This window comes from Artibeus jamaicensis, unplaced genomic scaffold, assembly GCF_021234435.1.
Source record: "Artibeus jamaicensis isolate MK-2021 breed Jamaican fruit bat unplaced genomic scaffold, CSHL_Jam_final contig_354, whole genome shotgun sequence".
Lineage (NCBI taxonomy): Eukaryota > Metazoa > Chordata > Mammalia > Chiroptera > Phyllostomidae > Artibeus > Artibeus jamaicensis.
The window spans coordinates 27596243-27619791 of NW_026521803.1; the positions used below are offsets into that span (position 1 = coordinate 27596243).

Consider the following 23549-nt stretch of genomic DNA (forward strand, 5'->3'; position numbering starts at 1 on the left):
GTGGGCCCTGCTATTTCACTTATGTGGTGAGGAGTGCTGGGTGGGATGTCCGGTGATTCCTCTAACACACCTTCCGCCTCTAAAGCTCCATGATGTCAGGGTCCTGCTCTGCCCCATTTCTTCAGGCACCAAAGGCTTAGCTGGGCTTGGCTTGTATCTCCTTTCCTTGCACTTTGCTCTTGTGCTCTCCAGCAACCCCTAATCTGAGAGAGGGAGGGAGGGAGGAAGAAAGAAGGGGAGAGAGAGAGAGAAAGAATGAAAATGAATGAATGAGCCAGGGTTCCAGGTGTTCCATGTCTTACCAGTGACATGCCAGCAGCTGTCATCATTCCAACTTCTGTGTACACACACCTGGCTTCCCACAGTGAGGGTGGAGGGGGAGGAGGAGGAGGCCGAGGCCAAGGCCAGCCAGCTGTTTGTGTTATGGTGAAGGTCACAGCTGCTTAGGCTGTGAGACTGAAGGGCAAGTTCACCATCGAGGGTTCTGCTCTTGGCCTTCAGCTGAGGGTCATCCTACTTAGTTTAGCAAGACTCCTGATACTTATGGGCAATTTCACCCCGGGAAATTGGGGAAGGTGATGGTAGAGGTTAAATCTTGGTTGTGACCTGGAGCCATTCCTGGAAACGCTCAGAGCTATCACCAGTAACCACCCATGGGCTTAGCTGAGAGCGAGGGCCTCCCAGGCAAATAAATGGAAATCTGTCACAAAGGAACTGTGAAACACCACCCAGGGAATGGAAGTGCTGTTTGTTCCTCTCATTTCCTTCATTGGCATGGCACACGGTGAGCTCACTTTATGCATCATTTCCTCAATTGTCCAGGTTAATGGAACTGGTCCACAAGTAATCCCTGGATTCTTTACATGTGTCTTATAATGGTTACAGGTGCACACACACACACACACACACACACACTCATTAGTCAGACATCTCCTGGACACCAGTATGTGCCAGGTGTGGGCTGTGTGTGGGTGGCTGATAACCAAGACCCCAGGAAAGTGGCTTATTCAAGCCTCCTTGTGACAAAGCATTGAGTGGAAAGTGACAAGTGTCATAAACAAGACAGGCAAAACGTGCAATGGATTCAGGCACCGTCCAGCCCGTGACACATGACAGCTCTCCTAGCTAGTGCTCCCTGAGCATCCAATCGAATCGAGGGTTTAAGGGAGGAGCAGACAGCTGCATGGAGCAGGGGGCTGAGGCCTTGCAGGAGTGAGCCTCGGCTCTGGCATTTGCTGGTTTAAACGGGGTCACTGGCAAGTTTCTTTGGGTTGGGTGAGTCTGCTGAGAGATAACTGCGGTGATGCTGGCTGGAGATGTCGCTGGCTGGAGAAAGGAAAGAGAGCAGAGGCCTCTGCACTGGGCCTTCGCTGATGAGACGATGCTGTGAGGCATTATCATCAGGATGCGTGCTTCTGGGTCAGCCGATTGTTGCTTGCCCTAGCCATTGAGAAGAGGTTGCGTGGGGCCATGAGCATCTTCCTGCCGGGTGTCCTCTACTCTGGTGCAGTCACCTCTGCACACATTTGGTAAGTTCCTGCTGTGTGTCAGCAGTGAGCCAGAGAGCAGAGGTCCTGCCTCATGGAGTTGACATTCCATTGTGTCCCCAGCTTCAGTGCCCATCCTAGGGCAATGGCTAGGGAGGGTCACTTGGATCTTAGTGGGGAATCTCGAAAAAGTCTTCACATTCCAAAGGGGTGAAGCTACACTGGGGGAATCTCAAGCATGGGGCAGATATGTGGGGCTGTTCACCCAATGTGAACAAAAACTGGGGGCGGGGGAGATTGTTCAAGGAAACCAGATACAGCAAAGTAGCTAGACATGTCCGCATTATGGCCTGGGGCTGGGGCACTTGGGTGTATGATCTGTCCATCCCTTTCTTCCAGACCCATGGATGCCCCCTGGGAGAAGAAGGGGCTGGGGGCCCGTGGTGCCCAGCTCCCTGGAGTGACATCTAGGATGCCAGGTTCCCTGGGCTAAAAGCCTCTTGTCAGCAGAGTAATTGGATATGACTTGCAGCAGGCAGAGAGCAGAGGTATTCAAGTTGGCTGTGCTATTTTTAAATGCCCTCCCTCCCCCAAGTGCAGATCTCAAACTCAGCGGGGGAGAATGGCTCATTGCTGAGCCTGGGGAATCAAAAAGCAGCCCCTTCCCCCGTGGGGTTTAAATCTCCCTGCCCCCATCTTTCTAAATCAGATCTCACATTGAACAACCAACCACCTGTGAATCTTGCCACGACCACATACCCTGGTTTGGGGAAGGGTAGACTCCAGGGGCTGTGGGGACCAAGGGACATATGCTGGTTTGTACTGACTGCCAGCTGGCTGGGGCCAGGCCCTGGTTCCTTGGTTGCCTGGCAGCGCCAGAGGCTTACCACTAAGCCCGCAGGCAAACATGTCCCTGCCTGTCTGCCATCCGCTGCTGTCATTGACTCTTGGTAGCCGCTCACAGCTGCCTGTCAGGCTCTGAAGACAGTAGGAATCAGGGCAGAGAGCAGGCTCCCTCCTGTCCATTGTCCCTCTGGGAGCTGAGCCCTGCACTGAGTGCGTCCCAGGCTGGAGGGACCACACCGCCAACGAGGCCGCCTCCTTTGTCTGTTTCTTCTCACTTGCTGTGCTTCCTCTTCCCAGCGCCCCCAGCGGCAGCAGCCTCTGCTGGAGGGTCCCCTGAGCCACAGGTCGGGTGTGGAATATGCGCCCTCCAGGGCGATGGCTGGTGGGACTGAATACCCCCCACTCTCGGAGAAGGACCAGGCCACCTAGGGCTGGAGCTGCCATGGAAATGGAGGTGTTATTAACAGCCAATACAGAGTGAACACCTTCCATGCTCCAGCTGTCAAACCTTGGGCCAGGGAGCACTGTGCTCTGTTATAGAGGAGGACACAGAGGCCCAAAGGGGAGCTGCTGGCCAACTTCACTGGCAGGCCCTCTCTGTCTCCCTTATGAGCATCCTCTAAACACCCCAGAAGTCTCAAGGCCTTGGATGCAATGCGTGAGGGATGCTTCGGCTTCCAAGAACTCAGCCTCCTCTCTGAGAAGCTGGCGGTGTTCCAGGTGTCGTCCCACCTTCACCGGGGGGCCAGGCTCTGTGGCACTCTGTTCAAGCTGGTCGCGTCAGGTGACAGGTCCCAAACTCAGTTTTCAGTGTTTGGTTAACACATTGCCAGCTGGGAACCCTGCCAGGATCTCTTCTCTCCGGAGTGGGATTAGAACAAGGTGAGCTGCCCTGGCCCTTTCCAAGGGTCCTGATGCTTGAGTTCACACCCAAGGCGTCTTTTATAAAGCAGCATCGCCCCAGCCAGCCTTATCCAGAAGTAGACATGTGGTGGCACCTGAGGGTCCCTGGGGAGACCCTCTTCACCCCACAGTATGTCTGAGTGCCCACGAGGGCAGGGCCCTCCCCGGCCCTCTGAGCAGGTCTGAGCCACAGGCTCTGAGTGCCCTCGGAAGGCCCTTGCCGGCTTTGGGCTCGGCACAGCTCCCAGCACTGAGCCCAGACTCCCCTGCGTTGGCCTGAGCCCCGGGACAGGTGATAGCAGGTTGCTTAGTGCACTTACCATCTAATCGAGGAAAGGAGGGGAGCTGAAATTTGGGGAGGGGAGATGGAGACAGCGGTGGGAGGCCCAGGGAGCCTGGGAGGGGGAGGCTGAAGAAGGGGCAGAACAACACTGAGGACCGACCGCAGTACCCACTCTGCTGCACTTGTATTTTTTGTTATTTTATTTTTAAAATCTACTCAGTACATTTTAAAAGCCACCTAACATCCATGTACGGTACAAGAAGATAAACAGGGGCTAGGGCAAATAATGCCCCTTTTTATTACAAAATCTGTTATGATAAAGTCCTAAGTATGTAATTCTGTAAGAGAAAAATATCCCACTCAAACATGCTGTATGACATTTTAGGAGCAATGTTGCAGTTAAAACTATAAATTATTATACATGTGATTACCCTACTGACCACACTTAAGCAAGCCTTACTTCTGCCATCACATACACACATAATACACACATACACGTTATATATATTTTTTCTGCCATTATATATAATGTACATATCATACATTATATGAAACACATAATGTATAATATACACATTATATTTATAAAATGTATAATATATACAGAGAGAGAAAAAACCACATTCCCCTTCCTTCCCTGCCCCCAGCAACCCAGGTTCTCTCCTTACGGGGAACCACTGTTTTCTGATCCCATGGGTCCTTCCAGAAATAATCCACACATTTACTTTTGCTACGTATGTACTAGAATCCAAACCACTCAGCTGTCGCAGCACCCTCAGGTTCCTGTCACGTAAATGCTTATTGCGACATCCTTTATTCTGGGCCTCATGTGTACAAGTCCCTTTACATTATTCCAAGCCCCTTACCCCTGGGTGTCTCATCCAAATCCATGACAGTCCTGGAGGTCGAGATGGCTATATCCTTATGCCCATTTTGTGGGCCAGGAAACTGAAGTTCAGAGAGGGCAGACTACTTGTGCAAGGCCACACAGCAAATGAGTGACTAAGACTGGACTTGAATGCAACTCTGCTGACTCCCCAGGATGATGCATCCCACTGCTTCCCTGTGGGAAAGTACCTCACTCCCCCTAGACTGTGCTGGAGATAGAGCAGGTATTTAATTAAAAAATAGTTGACCCAGCCCTGGGCGGTGTGGCTCAGTTGGTTGGAGCATCATCCTGTGCACTCAGGGCACATGCCTGGGTTGTGTGTTCGATCCCTGGTTGGGGATCCTGTGAGAGGCAACCAATCAGTGTTTTTTTTTTCTCTCTCTCTAAAAAGCAATGAAAAAAATGTCCTCTGGTAAGGACTGAAAAAATAGAAGAGAGAGAGAGAAATAATTGACGTGGTGAACCAGGCCTGTGTGTAGTCTGGTCTGACTGTCCCAGCAGGCCACGGGGCGGGTTGGGGGTACTAAGGTACGTGCTCTCGCACACATGCTCACACGCACGCCCACACAGACCCCGCAGGCTCCAGAGGAGCAAACGCATTGCATGCAGTCCCTTGCTGCTCGTGGCTGCCTGGCCCTGGAGGAGAGGGAGGGGGGCAGTGGTAACTGGGAAGGACCATGTGGGGGGCCCGTCACTCCCATTAAACATCCTCATTTGGTGCCACCACAGTACTACAAAGGGGGGCACGCATTTCCACTGGGCTGCAGGAGGACGCATGTGGGACCAGGGCCTAAGCCACCAGTCCTGCAAGGCCTCTAAAGGACCTGGCAAGATGGACCTTTATTCTTTGCTCACAGACACCCCACCGGCTTCAGGTGACACCTGGAGCCCAGGAGATGGGGGCAGGGGCAGTTTCAGGGCCTGGGGGAGCCTCTGTGTCATTCAACGTACTCTCTCTCCTGGGCCAGGATGACCTTGGCCAGAGCTTAACTAACACCAGTTAGATGCCCTTGTGAGACCTAAGACCTTGTGGGCAACTTGCATGAGAGGCCCCTCTCAGGGTACTTGGTCCTCTGTTGGGAACCTATTTTGATGGTGCTGGCAGAGTAAGAAAGACAGGCTCGGACTCAGAAAACCAGGCTCCAGATTCCCAGCCCTGGGCCTAGTGGTATTAGGTAAGTCCATTTAACCCTCTGGGCCTCAGTGTCTTCATCTCTAAAATGGGGCTTCTTTCCACCATTCGCTGTGCTGGATGGTGCAGGGCTGAATTTGGGAAATGCTTTGTAAGAGGTGATGCGATGCACTGACATTGCTGTCGGCATCAGAGAAAGACCGAAGTGAGGTTCCTGGGGATCTGGAGCACCTGGGGTGAAGGAGGGACAAGCAGAGAGGCAGCAAGAGGTTCCCAAAGCCTCAGAAATGGACATCGACACTGCGTAGGAGAGTTGAGGTGCCCCGTGTGGCACCAGCTGGCCACCAAAGGCTGGGGATTGTCCTCAGCCTTTTTGACTTTGCTGTTGGCATTTTCCCTGTTAATTAACATGTCATGGGGGTGGAGAGGAGGAAAAACTCAAAACAATTGATTTGTCTGCTTGCCAGCACATCTGGGAAAAGGCTGGCTGTGGGAGGTCAAAACAGGCTAAAATCCAGTGCTTCACATTCTCAAGGGCACTGTGGGTTTCAGTTCCGTGTTGCTATTGCTGATGAAAGCTCTAGGAAATCGAGGTTCAACAGCAAACGCTCTAGGGAGCAACAGGCAGGGAGGGAGAGGGAGAGAGAAGAGGAGGCATTAGAAGCTCTCTGGCTTTTCGGTGGGCAGGGTGGCCAAGGGACATTGCTAATGCTTAGGGAGCAACCCATCTATCCACCCAGTAAGGGTGCATGAGCACCCGGATGCCATTCAGCCCTCTCCTGAGCTCTGGATGTTCCAGGGAGAAAAGGATGTTGTTCTCCAAGCATCCAGACTCACATTCAAAGCAATAAGAGCGTAACTCAAAATTGAGTCCGCACCTCAATAAATGGCAACATCATTTGTATCCATTAGCTTTTCTGTATAACAACCTCTCCAAAGCTTGGCTTTAAGACAACAGCCATTAATTTAGCTCACAACTCAGTGGGTCGATAATTTTGGTTGGGCTCAAAGAACTCAGCTGGGAAGTTCTTTGGTCTTTTCTGGGCTCACTCATTCACCCACAGCCTCTCTGGTCGTCTGGGATGGTTTATCTCTGCTGTATGTGGTCTCTCATCCTCCAGCTGGTTAGCCTGGGCTTGTTTACACGGTAGAGGCAGGGGTCAGAGAGACCCCCTCACTCAACATCTCCACAGTTTTCCCTTCTCTCTAGACAGACAGACAGACAGACAGACAGACTTGCAGGTTCATCCACACTGAACATTAGGGATTTAATGTGTTGCTGTCTTGGGGGCATTTGCATCTTAAGCAGGAATGAGAGAAAGAGCAATGCTTAATCCAAAGCACTGACTTCCTCTTGGAGAATTTTTGGCTCCAGTGGGAATGTTATTACCAGACCATGAATCTCTCTGCTCCCTGGTTCATCGTGAAAGAAGGAGGCCAGCCAGAGAGCTTCTGTTGGCAGGGAGCCCTGGGGCAGCCTGTTGCCGGGTGCCCTGGCCACTCTCCCCTGCCTGGTGTTTCACTCCAGACCATGCTTGGGCTTCATGGGGACAGAGGGGACACGTGAGGAGTGTGTGTGTTCTGAGCCGCATCTCTGCAGCCAGCCTTGGGCTGGGCCCAGTGGAGCCTAAGAAGCATCTGTCCTCCGTGGGGCATTTTCACAGGTGTGGTCTCAAAGTGTTTCTCTGGCCAGGTGGGCAGGTGAGGAACTGTGTGCTCGTTTAGCAGATGGGAGGGCTGCAGCCCAGAGCTAGAAAGCCAGGAGCTTCAGCTCTTTCCTGAGGACTCACCCAGGGCTGACCTCTGTGGGCACAGGCCTAGTCCTGGCTCACAGGGACTCTTAGTCCAGCTGGGTGACCTGGTTGAAGGGACGCTGACTTGAAATGAGAAATATGCAGGTTATGAAGCAACAAGCTGAGTGAGCAGGGGCACAGCTGCACCGGGCCTGCCAGGGGAGGGCCAGTCGGGTGTCAGAAGGCAAGTGCAGTCGCAGGCCAAGTTGGAGGCAGACAAGGGGCCGATGGAGTCACCTGAGGTGACTTGAGGTGGGCCTTTGCTGCTGGGACCTGCCGTTCTGAGAAACCTAAGCCCTGCCTTTCCCAAGCATCTTTTCTTGCCCCTCCTCTCTCCTTCTTGTCATCTCCCTTCCTGCTTTCTCTTCTCGCTCCTGCCTTCCTTTCTCCTCACTTAACAGATCATCCAGTGTCCTCCTGCCCTTCTCTCTGCCTTGTCTCTCTCTCTCTCTCTCTCTCTCTCACACACACACACACACACACACACACACACACACACACACACCAGGGTGTTAGACCGAGGTCCCCATGAGCAATTACAGTTGGGAATCTAATTTAATTGCCTGTGGCTTCCCCTGACAGCCAGTGGATACCCGCCTGCTGATGTGATTTGATTTCAGGGACACGGGGAGGCCGGGCACCCCCGCGGTGCCCAGACTCACTGGCTGCTGTCTGAAATCCCACCATTAGAACTTCATGATGTGATCTTGCCAAAACATGACTCCTCCCAAGAAAAGCCACCGCCTAACATTTTCCCTATTGCATTTCAGAGTAAATGGGCCCCGAGACCTAATGTTTTCCCCATTGCAGTTCAGAGTAAATGGGCCCCGAGAGCCAGGCTTGGAGCAGGGCACAGGCGCTGGGAAAAACTCGTACTCAGAAGAGACAGTTCTCCTGGAGGAAACAGGAGGCCGACGAACGGAGTTCCCCTCAGTCCTGCCCACAGTGTTCACGGGGCTTTTGTGTGAGTGGAGCGTGCGTTTTGTAAAGATCAGAGGAGAAGGCCCCGCCCAAGTGGCTTTCTGAACTTGACCTGCCCGTTTGGGCACCAAGCAATGCTAATGGAAGTGCCCTACCTCCTTGTGAAAGTTGCTGGGGTTTGGGGATCTACTTTTTAAAAAATGTGTTAGAGTTTTTATCAAGAACATTAAGAGAATGTCTGAACCCGTGACCTATGAGAACTACACACGGCTAACCACCAACGCCACCAGCAAGGCAGGCCCTACTTCCTCAGTCTGCTCTGGCTCTGCAACCGCTTTTTCTTCTGGGTTAGATGGGATTTGCACTGACCACCTAGCACACTGGGCCCCCTCACTCCCTGCCGGTCTTGAAACTGGGCCCCGATATTCATGGAAAGAGTTCCAGCCTTTTTGTCTGCAGTGCTTCTCAGCCCCTTTAGTACAGTCCTTCCTCAGCCACCAAGCAAACAGTGCAAAATGCTGGGAGGCAGCTGCTCTGCACACTACCAAGGCTTCTAGCAAGATGCTACTTTCTACATGTTCAACTGTCCATATTCATTCACTCATTTATTCGTTCATTCAACCAGTGAGATTTTACTAGGTATTAAGATCTGTGCAAGCCCTGGCTGGGTAGTTCAGTTGGCTAAAGCATCATCTCAATATGCCAAGGTTGTGGGCTCAATCCCCAGTCTGGGCATAAATAGGAATCAACCAATGAATGCATAGATAAGTGGAACAATAAATCAATGTTTCTCTTTCTCTCTCAAATCAATAAAAAATAAATTGGAAAAAAAAAAACCAACCTGTGCCAGGCACTAGGGATCTAAGCAAATGAGACAGAGCCAGGTCCGGCTTTTACAGAGTAAGGTCTTCTGACCATAGATGCCCTTCGTAATACGTCCTTTTCTGACTGTGGCGGGAATGTTTTTATAACCTCCTTTGGCATCCGATGGAGACAAGGCACCTTCTGCGATGGATGATGCCCGGGAGGCTGTCCTGTTACCCACGGGGATTGTCTAGCTAACTCCACCCTGTTCCCTTCCCTTCCCCTCAGCCCCTCACAGCAACTGGGGCCCGAACTGGCCCCCCGCTGCTTGCTGGAAGCTTTCTGTTTAATTTTCTCATGCCCATGGGCAAGTGGGCTTCCTTGGGATGGGACATTGTGTCTTGAGAGTTGGGAATTCAGTTCCCTGGAAGAAGCTGAAGTTTTCATTGGAGAGCAAAGACTGGCTCCGGGGAAGCATTCGCAAAGCTGCTCTTGGGTGTGGGGATCCCTTTGGGCAGATCACTTCCTTTCCAGGCCCCAGTGCTCCTCTGCTGGAAAGGCAGCCAAACTACGGGGAGGGAGGAAGCAGACCAGCGGCAGCCTGTGGAGCCAAGCCGGGGCAGAGACCTCCTGGTGTTGATCAGACTGGAGCAAAATTGGTGAAACGGATCCACCTGGAGTAGGAAGCCGGGAAGGACAGCCTAGGGAACTGGGCTCTGAGCAAATGACCTGGCCTCCATATTCTTCATCTCTGATTTTTCTGGGTTGTAGTCAAGCAGTTAACTCGTGAAGTATCCCCCTGACTCCTGGTCCCAGCATTCAAAATTCTCCCAATTTCCTGTCTACTTCCCCAAGCAGCCTACATCTGGATGGATCGCAAAGGATGTGTTACCTAGTCACATGGAGCTCAGATGGGTCCCAGGATGGCAAAGTCAGGGCCGGCAGGAAGCTCAGAGATGCAGAAAATGCGATTCTGAGCTGTGTCAGTGCGGTGGGCAGAGGAAGCTCCTGAGGGGCCACGCCGAGTGGAACAGGGACACCTGCCTGTGGCTTGCAGGTTCAGGTCTCCAGGCTTGGGCCCTGAGTACTCAGCTGGCTCTCTCATTGCTACTAGCCTCCTTCCCCCTTTCCCTACCACCCAGGCCAGCATCTCTGTGCCTTCATGGACCAGTCTGGCCTAACTATGATCCGGTGGAAGCTGGGGCTTGCAGTGAATTTGCATCATCTCACGGTGAGCTTAGAATGGGACCTGGAGGTGTTCCAGGCCACCATCCACTCCAGTGTTCCAGGCCACCTCCCACTCCAGTGTTCCCACTCCTCCACTGGGCAGTTAGTTGGCCTCTGCATGGGCATCCCTAACGATGAGAAACTTTGGGGGATAATGTGACCTTTGAAGAAATGTCTTCCTTATGTTGATCCAGATCTACCCAAATGAGCCTAATCCCTTGGCCCACAGCTATTCCCTGACCCAGAGTCACCTCTTCCCTGCTCATACCCGATGCTTCAGCTGTCTCCATCATCACAGCCCCATTTACACGAGTCCATGTTCGTCTGAGCTGTCAGGAATTGGTGCTAGTACCCCAGAAGTTTCTCCCATCCTTTTCCATCCATTGAACCCTGAGAAATGTAGGGTCTGAAGAAAGACTTTCCCATGAGGATTTTAAGGGGCCACATAGGACTTGGCTTGTGGCAGAAGCACCCAAGGGGCTGGAAACACCTTGGCCTCCTCTGTAAAGTTGGGGTTTGTCCTGGGCATTTTCTTAGGCCAGGGAGCAAGCCTGGGGCCACTGGCCACAATGATCCACTGCTGAGTCTAGCCACTGGCCATAGTGGACTGGACTAAGCCTAAGCAATCTTACCAAGGCTGTTCCTCAGCATCTCCTGCAGGGGACAGTCAAAACCCTTCCCCGTGGGCATGAGTAGTGGGTTTCTTGCCAGTTTGTGGTTACTTCCTTAGGCAGAAATGGGCTTTCCCTGGGCAGGCAGAGGGCTCAGGAGAGGGATGAGCGGTGGGGAGGGGAGGTGGGACTGCCAGGGCCATAGCATGTCATTTCTGGGCAGGAGGATTTCTCTCTGGGAGCACTGCGTGCAGACATACACGGGCATATGAGGATCTGGGTGTGGGGGGCGGGGGGACTCTGAGACGGCAGGCGGAGGGACAGCACCGTGCACTGGGACTAGGGAGGCCTGACTCCAGCCCCAGCTCCAACGGAACTGCCCGAGAGCACCGGAAAAAACCTCCTACATTTTCCAGCCTTGGGGTCCTCATCTGTAGAATGAAGGCTGGATGATTTCCAAGCCTCATTTAGCTTATTTGTGTGATTGTTTAGTGTGATTCTAAGAAGAACCATATTTCCTCAGGAGCTAATAGTTTGATAATTCATATTTTTATGATAATGGAGGTCTTCCTTCTCTTTCCTTCCTCCCACTGTCCTCCCTCTTCCTTTCTCTCCTCTCTCTCCCCTTCCCCCACCCCCCTCCCTCCCCTCTTGGAGGACCCCTAAGCCTTTTCTAAGAACAAAGGGCACTTGCTGCATGGTATTTGCCCCGAAAGCATTCACTTCACGGCTTATTATTGGAGATAAAATTTGTCCACAAACAAAATGCCAAGCATTGTAGGCAAATGCCACAAGTCCAGAGAAGCAGGGAGTCTCATCCACAGGGGAGATTACATCTCAGAGTTAAGATCTGTCTTGGGTGGTTGAGGTCGGATAGGACTGTCCAGCGAGGTCGGGTAGCAGGACCAGGGGGCAGAGAATGGCCATTGTGGGCCTGGAGGCAGGCAAGGCCCCTGGGGCCTGGGAGAGGAGAGGAAAGGGGGGAGGGAGAAACGCCAGGGGGAGTGCCGGCAGGGAACAGAATGCTCCGGATTGGGTGTTAGGGTGATGTGGCGGCCATTTGGAAGGTGGAATTTGAAGGTCAGCACTTGTCTGTCCTGCTACTCGCTGCTTCCACTCACACGCTTATCTCAACAGGCGCTGGGGCGGGAGGCCTGGGCCTGGGCCGCCCAGCTGGGGGACCCCGGGGCCATCACAGCATTCAGTGCACAAACACCGAAGGTGAGAGGCCTGGCCAGGGGATGTCTGCGGCCCCCGCCAGCTGAGAGATCTTAGCAGGTGTGTAGGACCAGCTGTTACCACTGCGGGAACTGGGCCTGGGGGAGGCAAACCGTCCGGTCCAGGTCTGACAGTGAGGGGAGGCGCCCTGCCCCCCGGGCAGAGCACTTGCCCCAGTAACTCTGCCTGCCTGGGAGTCTCTGGTGGTGGAGGCCTTCCTCACTGGTCTCTTGTGGGCAGATATTTGCTTTTCAAAAGACTGGTCTTCTCTGCAACTTGAGAGCTGGGGTTTCGGAAAGGAGTAACATCTGACTCCAGCCCCAGCTTTGGGGAAGTGCTCAGCAGTGACAAGTCTGAACCTTCCGGTCCATGGTCCCTGCCAGCTGGCTGCCCACCACCATCCTCTCTGCCCCCACCGTCCCAGGGCCTCCCCGTAACTCCTCTCCTCCCCAAGGCCTGTCCTGCCCTCACCGTGAGGGAGAGGCTGCTGGGTCAATGAGCTGAGTGGCAGCCTGGAACCTGACACCCTGAGAACTGGCCCGTGGAGGATGGGACACGCCAGACCGGCTTCCCTGGGGACCAGGGCTGTCCAGTTCCCACCCTACCCTCCCAGGGTCCCATATCCCCGGGAGGGGTGGGGGAGATTTGGTCCTGGTTGGCTGGTGGGCCTGCGACAGGGACGCTGGGCCAGCCTTCGGTGGAGGCAGTCATCACTGGGGAGGCCGGGTGGGCAGTAGGCGGGCGGAGGAGGTGTCAGATTGCCACCCTCGTCCTTGCTCCACAGCACGGCCTGGTCTTCACTGTTTGCATCAGGTGAGGGCATGGGGGCGGTTGCTTGCCCTCAGCCCTGGGCTGCTGAGAATGAAAGCCACTGTACTTTGGGGTGACCACTCTGGTCCGGATTAGAAGACAGAGAGGATCCCTGCAGTTCTGGGGGCACCTGCTGCGGAGAAGCCCGGGCAGCACCCTGGCTTTCTGCCTTCGTCACAATCTCTGGCCCTCCGACTACTCGGCCCAGCTCCTCTCTGCTCCTGCCCAGGCCCCACCTTGAGGCTCCTCTGCACCCGCTTGGCACCGTGCCCCTCACCCCCAGGCCAGAGGAAACCATGGAAGGACCCGTGTGTCCTCTGGGTGTCCTGGCCCAGCTTCTGTGCCACGCTCCTGTTTGGAGGTCCCCTCACTGCTACCTCCGCTCTATCAAGTGCTGTTCCCTGGCTCTGCCCTCTCCCTCCCATCCACCACTGGCTTTCAGGAAAGACCTCGGTTCAGATCTCTACTCTGTCACTGAACCTTCCGGGGACTCGGGACCTCTGTTACTGTTACGTTCACCTACCTGGGCCGGAGTCCTGGGCCCCCAAGTCCTCTGCTTCTCCCTTACCTTTCCCTCCAGTGATGCCCTGTGGTTTTTCCATCCTCTGATCCACTCAGTCCAGCTGTCAGCCTGTTCGGGCTCCCTGCCCACGAGACAAGAATCAGCCACCAGTCCCAGGGCACTTGTGAAGCACCTTTTATGTCCTCTGTGTGCCAGGCGGGCATCAGGTGAGCTCCGCTGCGCACACTTCCCCTGCCCCAGCTGCGAAAGGCTGACTTGGGCCTCCCTCCCCAGCCCACCCCAGGCTGGGAGGTGCTGCACCCAGCCAGCTCTCGGCAAAGGGTGTTAACGGTCAACATCGATTTCCTGGATTCTAAGACGCACATGTTTTTCTTCTCATTTCTGAAACAAACATGTGTCTTACGCTTGATGTGTTTCTCTAGTGTGCTATTTTGTTTGTTTCTGGAAGATCCTTCTCCCCACTCCCTAAAACTGTTACTTAGCTCATGGGGAACCTTGCAGTCGAAGGCATTTCAGCCCCAGGGAAATAAATGGACAGTATAATTAGGGACATTGGGAGATCATCACTATTTTTTTAGCGTCACCCCTGCCCCTCCCTCAGTCAATCCTCAGGTCCTATGAAGATTATTTTTTAACTCACTGAGTAACTCTAGTGGGAAAAATTGTAGGTTGTCTACTGATGGGGGGGCCTTTGGGGATGTTCATGTTGTTCAGATGTCACTGATCACTGGCTTGTCATGGGCCCAGATGTTCCACCCTTAGGACTCCAGTCCTGTGGTCTCGGAGACCAAAGAGACCGGCGGTTATCTGCCACCTTCACAGACCGCACAGGACACAGGGCTGCAGCGAGGAGGGGGTCCCTGCATGGGGGTCTCCTGGCTTCGGCCCCCTCCTGAGCAAGGTGCTGAGAATGAGGACCCTCTGGGCATGGAGACGACAGGCGAGGGGAAACAGGGTCCCAAAACGGGAGTTAAAGGACCTTCGTGGATGACAGCTAGGTGGGGGAGGGGAGGGGAGGGGTTGAGCAGAAAGGGAAAGGACTCATGGGCACGGACAGCAGTGTGGTGGTTGCCGGGGGGAGGGCATAAGGGGGCTAAATGGTAATGGCAAAAATCCAATAAACATTAAATTTAAAAATTTAAAAAGAAACTTTACAGGTAGAAATTGCCTGGAACCTATGGGACAAACAGATACTTTTGTTCACCTTTCTCTTGCCGCTCATTCTGGAGAGAGGGCACCTGTCCCCACTTTCCAGGGCACAGGACAGTGGCCACCTCTCCCAGCTCGGACGCTCAGTCAACCCTCCTTTCTAAAGGTCTCCATACAAACCTGAAGGCTCTGCCTCGCAGGGCAGGCACCCCTGTGGCAGGAGGGCTTTGTGGAAGAGAGGCCCCTGCTTGTCCTGGCAGAGAGGCAGTGCCCCAGGGGGAGCACGCTGGCTGGCCCTGCCTGACCTGTCTCTGCCAAGCCTCAGCTTTAAAACCCAGAGTTCACTGAGCCCTCCTTGCCACTCCCCTTCCCCTTCAATGTCAGTCCAGTCCGACCTGAACCAGCCTCAGCGCCTCCACCCCTGTAAGCCACTGTTTTTTGCTCAGTTGCTCCAACAGTCAGCCAGGTCTTCGATGAATGCCAGCTCCAAGGGGGAGGGGGCATGACGCTCGGCCAGCGGGGGATGGGGGTGGAGTGTGAAGAAGCAGCTCAAGGCAGCCACTGCCAGTTGCCCCGTGAGTGGCTGAGTGGCGCAGGCAAGGTGTTCTGCAGGAACTCGGAGGGGAGAGGCGTCCCCCAGGGCTGGTGTATAGGAAAGGCATTTTCCGAAGAGCTCAGAGGTGACCTTTATGGATGGGGATGGTAACTGGCGAGGACCGAGCAACGGCCCTCGTGGGAATGAGCGAGGCACGTCTGGAGGTTCAGGAGACCAACATGAACGGCCGGGGGGACTTGGTGGGTTAGTGGGGGATCGGGAGGATGGAGCCTTGCTATGAGGCTAGGGGTGCGCCTCTCACCTACTTGCTTAGGCCACAGCCGCTGGACTCCTGGAAGCCAGAACTCATCAGGCCCAGGGGCCCTACTTATCCAGGATGCTTGTGGGAATTAAGGTTCCAGAGACTTCTTTTCTGGCTCACTCGAGGGCAGTCAGAAACTATTTTTATTTTGTTTTTGCACATATTTATTTTTAAAACATTAAAAAAAATCTCTTAACAACATGCATGTCATTACAAAGCTGAATAGCACCCACATGAGACATTTAGCGAAACAGTGACCGCCTGCCCCTGGCCTCCCTGCCACAGTCCTATCATCCCTGAACCCGGGCACTCCGGCTCTTCTCTGGGTCTGCACTTCCTGACACAGAAGTTACTGTGGAAATTTCCAGACAAATTCTTCTACTGCTCTTGGTTGATTTTCCAATTTTGACATTGGCTATTTTCTTCTTATTATGGGAGAAATGTCCTTTTCTGTTCTTCAGTTTATTGTGTTTATGATTAATAATAAATACTGTTGACTGATGAACCAAGTAGTGCATAATAGTTATACTTTCTTGCTCAATTTTTTGGCTTCCTGGAGGTTACAGTTACCTCATTTTGGGGGGGGGGGCTTGCCTTGCTTTCTATGATGTTTTTACAAATTCTTACCAAATTCTCTGTCGAGTTGTAAAAGTATCCTCCAAATACTATTTTCATGTGGCCAAATCCATTGGCAGTCCTCTCGTTCCCATCTCCCTGACACACCCTCTCGGAGCACCCATCCTCCTGCTCCCCTCGAAATGCTTGCTGGATCCCCTGCACCGCTGAGTATGCAGGTAACCTTGCCTCTTTTGGGGGCCACCCCCGCCCCCCAATTTCTTTGTTTCTCTCTCCAGGTTTCTTTGAGAAAGGGTGTCAAGAAGGTTGATGTTTTTGGGACCCTGCCTGTTAGAAAATGGCTTTAATTCTCTTCTCACGCTTGATTAATAGTTTGCTGAGCACAGAATTCTAGATTAAAAATCCCCCCTCCCCCACTCAGGATCCTGAAGGCAGTTGCTCCACTGTTTTCAAGCTTCCAATGCTGCTCTTGAAAAATCTCTTGCAATTCTGCATCCTGACCTGTTGTGTGGCCCGTTTGCTTTTTCTCTCTGGAAGGTGCTAGAATCATATCTCTGCCCCCATCGTTTGGACATTTCCCAGTCAGATGGCTGCATGGGGGCTTCTTCCCCCACCGAACTTCCCAGAACTTGGAGGCCTCTTCTGTGTAGAAACTCGGTCTCTTAGTTCTGGGAAATATTTCTTGGTAATTTTTTTCACAATTGTCTCCCTGGTATTTTCTATGTTCTTTCTCTCTTACTAGTCAGTGTGGAATTTTCTGACCAGACCCTTCACTGTTTGTCTCCTTTTCCTCCTGGTTCTGATCGCCTAGTTCCACCTCCTGGGAAATTTCCCCAGTGTTTCTTCTGTTGAATTTCAGACTTCACTCTTGTGTTTTTAATTTCCAAGAGCTCTCTCTCTCTCTCTTATTTTTTCATTGCTCCTTTTAAAATAACTTCTTGTTTTTTCATGGATCCAGCGTTTTATTTCTCTGAAAAGTTTAATGAGTGTTTTAAAGTTAACTTTTCCCTGGTTCTTACATGACCTCAGTTCCCCTGAGTTCATTTCCTTTTTTTCTTTTCTTTCTTCTTCTTTTAAAAAATATTTGTATATTCTTTCTCTCTTTTCACTTTGTAATCTTCCTCACCAGACTGGCCACCTTGTGCTGTCTGCTCATATTGAAGAATAGGTCACTAAAACCTTCCAGAAATTGTGTGTATGTATTTTCCAACCAACAGGCTTCATTAGAGAGTGGCCAGCTCTCTGAAGGGGACCCAGCCACTTCCTTGGGGTGTTCCCAGCCAGAGTGTCTGTAGAGCTCTTTCCAGGGCTAGTTTCCAGTCCAGGGGTATGGTGGGTGTGGAGAAAGGGCGTCTGGGTGACAGTTCTTTCAGAACCAAGTGGCAGAATGGGGCAGGGGTCTCCAAAGACCCATTCGAGATGCTCCCCTCACCCCACAGTCTGAGCAGGGCTGCGCCCTCCCTCCTCCATCGGCGCCCCTCTGGCTCCATTTCCCCACATACTGCTGGGGTGAGTGGGGGGCCCCAGGCAGACGTGCTCCTCGTACAGACTCAAATCGCCCCCCTGTCCTCAAAGACACAGTAGCCACCACCTCCCACTCCTGACCCTTCCAGCACATGTGGCAAGATCAGCCGCCCTTCTTGTTGACCGTCCATCCCTTCAGTGGGAGCTTGGTTTCTGATTTCTCAGCTCTGCTAATTCCTCCATCTGCTTCCCATCTTCCAGACATGTGTTGACATCTGTTGCCTGCTGATGTCACCTCTCCTGCTCTCCCTGTCCTGGTCTGTTTATCTGCTCTCTATTCCTTTTTGCGGGGTCTGGGAGCGCGCTGCACCTGCCGTGGTTAGCAGGAAGCCTCGGCGGACCTTCCTGAGGGGCCACGCACTTGACCCGGCCTTACTGGAGACTCCAGGGCCAAGGGCTACATTTTTGCTTATCACCAAAGTCAATTTTATTTAGAAAAGTAATGGAGGCTTGATTCAGTGTTGGCTGTGCCCAACGTATTCCTAGAAATGGTTGCTTTTAAATAAATTATAGTATTATAACACATTGTTAAATTATTATTTACGTGGTGAGGTTTTTCTTCTCTCTTAAAACTGCGTGGACAACAATTCCTGGTTGTTTTCTCTCTGGAAATGAGGGTTCTCTAGGGGCTGGGTCCCAGGGAGGTGAGGTTTTGGTGCAGTTCAGAGCTTGGCTAGGCTGGGCTCAGGGTTCTCTATGCGGCATCTATCAGAGAAGGTAGAGAGGTCATGAGGTTGCCTGGGAGGAGTCCTTTTCAAGAAAGCGAATCAGCCTCAGGGACCTTAAAACTCCTTTAACAAGCATGTTAATTTTGAAAATGATGCTTATCTATTCACTCAAGAAAGCACCCATCTCTCCTCCCACCCATGAGTCTCCAGCCCTTGGCTTGGCAGAATGGAAGATGACCATATGGATACGAAAGTGATGAGATTGCTGTGTTCTAAGGAAGGTCTTGAGTTCCACCAGCTGCAGGGTGTTCCGGGGCGGGCGGTGACGGGGTCTGTGGGGGAGGGGTGCAGTGTTGGTCTTCAAGGAGTCTTCTTTCTGCCCTTGCTTCTCTAGGTGCCCCCTTTCAAAGGTCTCAGCATCCTCACGCTACCTCCTGCCGCCACTTCCACCTGGGCCCCCCGCAGCCGCAGCAGCTCGCGCCCGACTTCCCCCTGGCCCACCCCGTGCAGTCGCAGCCGGGCCTCAGCGCCCACATGGCCCCGGCCCACCAGCACAGCGGCGCCCTGCACCAGTCGCTGACCCCGCTGCCCACCCTGCAGTTCCAGGACGTCACAGGTCCCTCCTTCCTACCTCAGGCCCTGCACCAGCAATACCTCCTGCAGCAGCAGCTCCTGGAAGCCCAGCACCGCAGGCTGGTCTCGCACCCCAGGTGGGTGTTTTCCGCTGGCCGGCAGGGGCGGGTCCTAGAGCAGGACCGTGGTCACTAAGTGGGTCTGCACGGAGGCAGAGCTTTTGCTCCAGTTGGGGGAATTCATTTCAAGCAGTGAGGGTTACCTCGACTCCACACGGACTCCCCAGTGTGTGTCCCTGCCGCATTGTCCAGGTGCAGGGACAGGAGGCAGGTAACTGGTGGTCCGTGGGCTGACGGGCGTATTTTGCAGGTTGTGGAATATTTGACTGAGGACCCTTTAGGTCCCCACTAGCTTCCTGATCACCTGGCTCTAAAACCCAAGATCCGTGAGGAATACCAGAGGTCATGGCCGGTTCAGCCCTGCCTTCAAGAGCCCCTGGTCAGCTCGGAGAGACCGGCTATGAAAAAAATGGAGAATAAAATTAGAATAAACACTAATCAAAGGGTCCGAAGGAGCTGGGGTGGGTGGGGGTGGGGTGATCCCTGGCAAATCGCTTCTCCCCAGGAACCATCAAGAGAAAGAGTGGAACCAGCGGTGCTCCAGCTTCTGTGTGCATGGTTATGATGTGATATTTACTCTGTTAAAAAATAAAAGAAATTTAAAAATTACTAATTCATTTACAAATAACAACAATAAACACCAATAAACTATTTTCGAAAAATAGCTGTATATTAATGTGGTAAGAAGAGGGACTGCCCCCCCGAAACATATTTGCAAATCTCTTTAATGCCCGGCTTAATCGAAGACAGCTGTGTTCTCCTGTCTGCTTCTGTTGCAGAATCACATGTCACAAATGTTCACTTGCGAGAAAATGAAGCAGTAAAGAACAATGTAGTATTATTATAAAAATAGTTTTGAGCTCACAAACCCTAGGAAGGGACTCCCAGGGGTGCTGGGAGGTGCTTGGAGAGCCTCGGGCCCAGGTGATGTCTAAGGCCGTACACACCTGTAACCGCAGGGGTCGGGTGCCTGGGACAGCAGGGGAGTGAGGCAGGTGAGAGTCGGAGGGAGGAGAGGCCGCTATGACTGGGGTGTTCGGGGAGGCCTTCTGGCAGGAGGTGGCTTTGACCTGCACTATGAAAGCTGAGAAGAGGGTGAAGGAGAGAAGGGCATGGTGGGAACAGAAGGTGCGCAGAACTGGGAGAGCCTGCAGCAGGCAGATCTGAGTGAGTGTCTTGCAGACAGACAAGCAAGGACAAGGGGAGTAGAAGAAGGAGCGGAGGAGGCAGACGGCCTGGGTGCGCAGGTGGCCTGCTGCAGACAAACCCAGGAAGAGGCCTCAGTCCGGTGGGCAGCCAGACAGGGCAGGCGTGTCTGAGTTATCGGCTGCCGAGCAGCTGGGAAACCTCCTCAGCGTTTGGGGAGAGGGGCAAAGCCCGCTGCTCTGGAGGCGGCTAGGGCTGCTCGGAGCTCCACAGTGGACCTTCCTTCCCTTCTGGTGCAGGCGGAGTCAGGAGCGCGTGTCTGTCCACCCCCACCGGCTCCACCCCAGCTTCGACTTCGGTCACCAACTCCAGACACCTCAGCCCAGGTATTTGGCTGAGGGCACTGACTGGTGAGTTTGGGGGTCTCTGGGAGAGGAAGGGAGGGTGGAGGGCCTTGCCTGATTCGTGGAATTCCTGTGTTCTTTACCTGAACTATGCAGAAGGCCTGGTCTTCAAGCCCCAGGCTTTGCCCCTGTCCCCAGGCACCCTCAGGGCCAGGTTGCCCCCTACTGGGCCCAGTTCTGGCAGTTAGCTCAGATGTGGCTGGGAGCCCATGTGCCCAACTGGGGCACAGTTCTCATGCTCCTGCATGGGAGGCGGGGGCAGAGATACAAAACATTTTCTAAGCTCAACGAGGGGTAGGAACCAGTGGTTCTTGGGAGGAGGACGGAAGGAAGAGTCTCAGAAGTTAGGATAGCCAAGGAAAGTTTCCTAGAGAGGGTGAACCTCAAGGCATCCACAGGGAATAGCCAGGGCATGCCGGCAAGGAGACAGCCGGCCAGGTTAGAGGCAAGGACTGTGGAGAGAAGGTGGGGAGAGAGGATGAAGGCGATGAAGGCAGTGGGCCCCCGTGATGTCTTCCTGAAACCCTCTGCCTTTGGGACAGAGGTCTCTGTTGCCCTGGGAGGTGGTGTTGCTTGGTTTTGGAACTCTGGTTGCACCAGACTCTGCACCCGAACACTTGACACAGGTACACAGTTCCCTGAAGTGGTTAGAAGTAAAGGACATTCTGCCTGTAACTTATTTTTAAATAGTTCAGAAAAAAAAATCTGTGGACGTGTGTGTAGAGGGCGGGGGGTGGGGGGAGGGTGTTGGAAAGAAGGAGGGAGGGAGAGAGGGAGAAATAGAAAGGCAGTAAAATGTTAATACTTGGGGAATCTGGGTGAAGGCTATCCAGGAATTCTTTGTGCTGTTCTTGCAACTTTGAGGTCAAAAACTTTTTTTTTTTAAAGAATGTAGAAACAAACATACAAAACCCCAGAAGAACCTCTGGGAAGGATGGACTATTAAACAAAACGGACGTGCGGCTGTGTCCTTTCTCAGCCATTTAGTCACACAGCCGGGCTTAGTCAAGGGCTCACTGGGGAGCAGCCCAGTGCTGGCCACCTGGGAATGATTCACCAGGACAGGGCTGGTTGACTGAAGGTAAACGGTGCTTCCAAGTGCAGAAGTGGTCGTTTTAACATGTTCTGTTGTCCCCAGCCCCTACTGGTTCTCAGGTACACACTGTTAAATTGAACACCCCCTTTAAAGATAGATTGCATGGCGCCGACTTCAGCCCAGCCTTTTTCTAATTAGCAGATTCAAATCAGGAAGATTTAATTGCAGTTTGGATTGAATTCTGTCCCTCAGCATCAAGTCAATCCAATTTAATTCAATCCAGTCCACATGGAGTACCCAGGGCCCTTGCACACAGCTGAGTGATCTGAACAAACACACAGGGTCCAATGTGACATGTGGGACTGGACAGATGCACAGGTGAGAAGTGTCCTGGAGAGATGTCAGGAGGAGCAGTGCAGGTGTTAACCTTGGCCTTGGCCACTTTATTTAGCCAAATATCCTCGCCCTTCTCACTCATTTTGGTCACTCTGCATCCCTGACCCCTGCTTGTCTAACATGAGGACTAAGGCCCCTGAGGCTGGCCTGTGCCCCGGCAGGGAATGTGGGCAACCCCTGTCCTGACGCCACCTGAACCCACCCACTCCTGGGCCCTGTCTCCCTGTTCTGTCCCTACTTCTCAAGTAGGAAGCCTTTTCCAGAGGAGGAGGTGACAACTTTTCCTCCTTTGTAATTAGCTTCGCTCCAACAAGGGCCGGCCTCCTGTGACAAGGGGCCTTTTGTAATTGCAGTCACGCCAGTGGCATCCTGCCCCTCTTCCAGGGAGGCCTCTTCTGCCAGCAGAAACGCAGTCTGGACATGAGATGGCAGCAAATGGACTACAGGAGGCTGTAGCCTCCCCCCTCTGCAAGGAGGAGCTGTGGGAGGGAGCAGGTGGGGAAGGTGTGTTTGCAACACCTTTGCCCCTTTCCTTTAGAGAACCACCAGGACCCACTGAATTCTGCTCTAAATCATTCCAGGAACTGAGACACTGCAACTGCCCTTGTCCGGCCCTAGGCCTTTTCCGCCAGACAGTTTCTCTGAACCAGGATGCATGCTCCCTCTCTGGCCCAGGCCCAATAACCTAACCCTGACCTTGAGCTACCACTCTAGTGTCTCCCTCCTCATCATGCTCCCTTTATGACCTAGTCCTGGCTTTCCAGTTCCAGCTCTGACCCCCCAGCGCAGACAGCACCCTCCTCCACCACCCAACCCTAACCCTGCCCAGGCAGAGGCCTCCAGGCACCTGGGACCTGGGCAGGAGGGTGGGCGGAGGGCAGGAACCTCCTCCTGTCCTTCCCGTGCAGGCAACTCTGCCTCAGCAAAGCCTTGTCACTCAAACTTTTGGAGCGAACACGATGCAAAGAACATAAGGGTCCATGGAGCACCCAGACTACTCCACATGCCAAGGCCACTGACAGCAGAAGACCAAGTTCAGTTTGATGTCTAGACACAACTGATAAAAGCTGTGCTTTGAGACAACGTCCATGAGAAATCTCCAGGGCACCTTTCTGGGTGACTCGGAGGCTTCAGGCCTCTGGGGTGTTTGTAGGACCCCTTTCAGAACTCAGCCAGGTTCTCACGGGCTGATGGCCACAGCAGGAAGGTGGCAGGCACCGCTTCTCCAGGGGCTGATGTCTCCTCAGGCAAGTCCCCACCCAGGCTCCTTTGGGGCCCAAGCAGCACCCCGTGTTCAGGGATCCTGGGTTTAGGAAGGAATTTTCTGATGAGATGGTAAAAGGGAATCCCAGAGCCCTCCCAGGACCAACCCAGGCGGATTATCCCTCTCCTCTGAAGGCCAAGGTGCCTTCGCTTCTCTAGTCAGCTTTCCTGGAGTGGAGGCAACTCTGTTCCCAGTTCGCAGGACTTTGCTTTGGTAGAATTCTCTGACTGTCTCTTTGCTGCTCTGAACCTGCTGGGTTCCTCAAGGCTGCTGGGTAAATGCCAAGGGTCAGAGCTTCAGCCACACCAGGGTGCCCGTGGAATCCTTCTCCGCTTCCGAGGCAGGTCACGGAGGAGCGCAGGCCAGGCTCAGAAACCCTGGCAGCCCTGA

General features: G+C 53.3%; 1 protein-coding gene across 2 annotated transcripts in view; it reads left to right on the plus strand.

The window, feature by feature from the left end:
* ARK2C (arkadia (RNF111) C-terminal like ring finger ubiquitin ligase 2C) overlaps window positions 1-23549 on the plus strand; it is a 94242-nt gene that overhangs the window by 57612 nt on the left and 13081 nt on the right. For both annotated transcript variants that reach the window (XM_037165120.2, XM_037165121.2), the window contains exons 2-3: window positions 18616-18931; window positions 20359-20469. In XM_037165120.2, the coding sequence (XP_037021015.2) occupies window positions 18616-18931; window positions 20359-20469 (427 nt within the window). The remainder of the gene's footprint in view (window positions 1-18615; window positions 18932-20358; window positions 20470-23549) is intronic.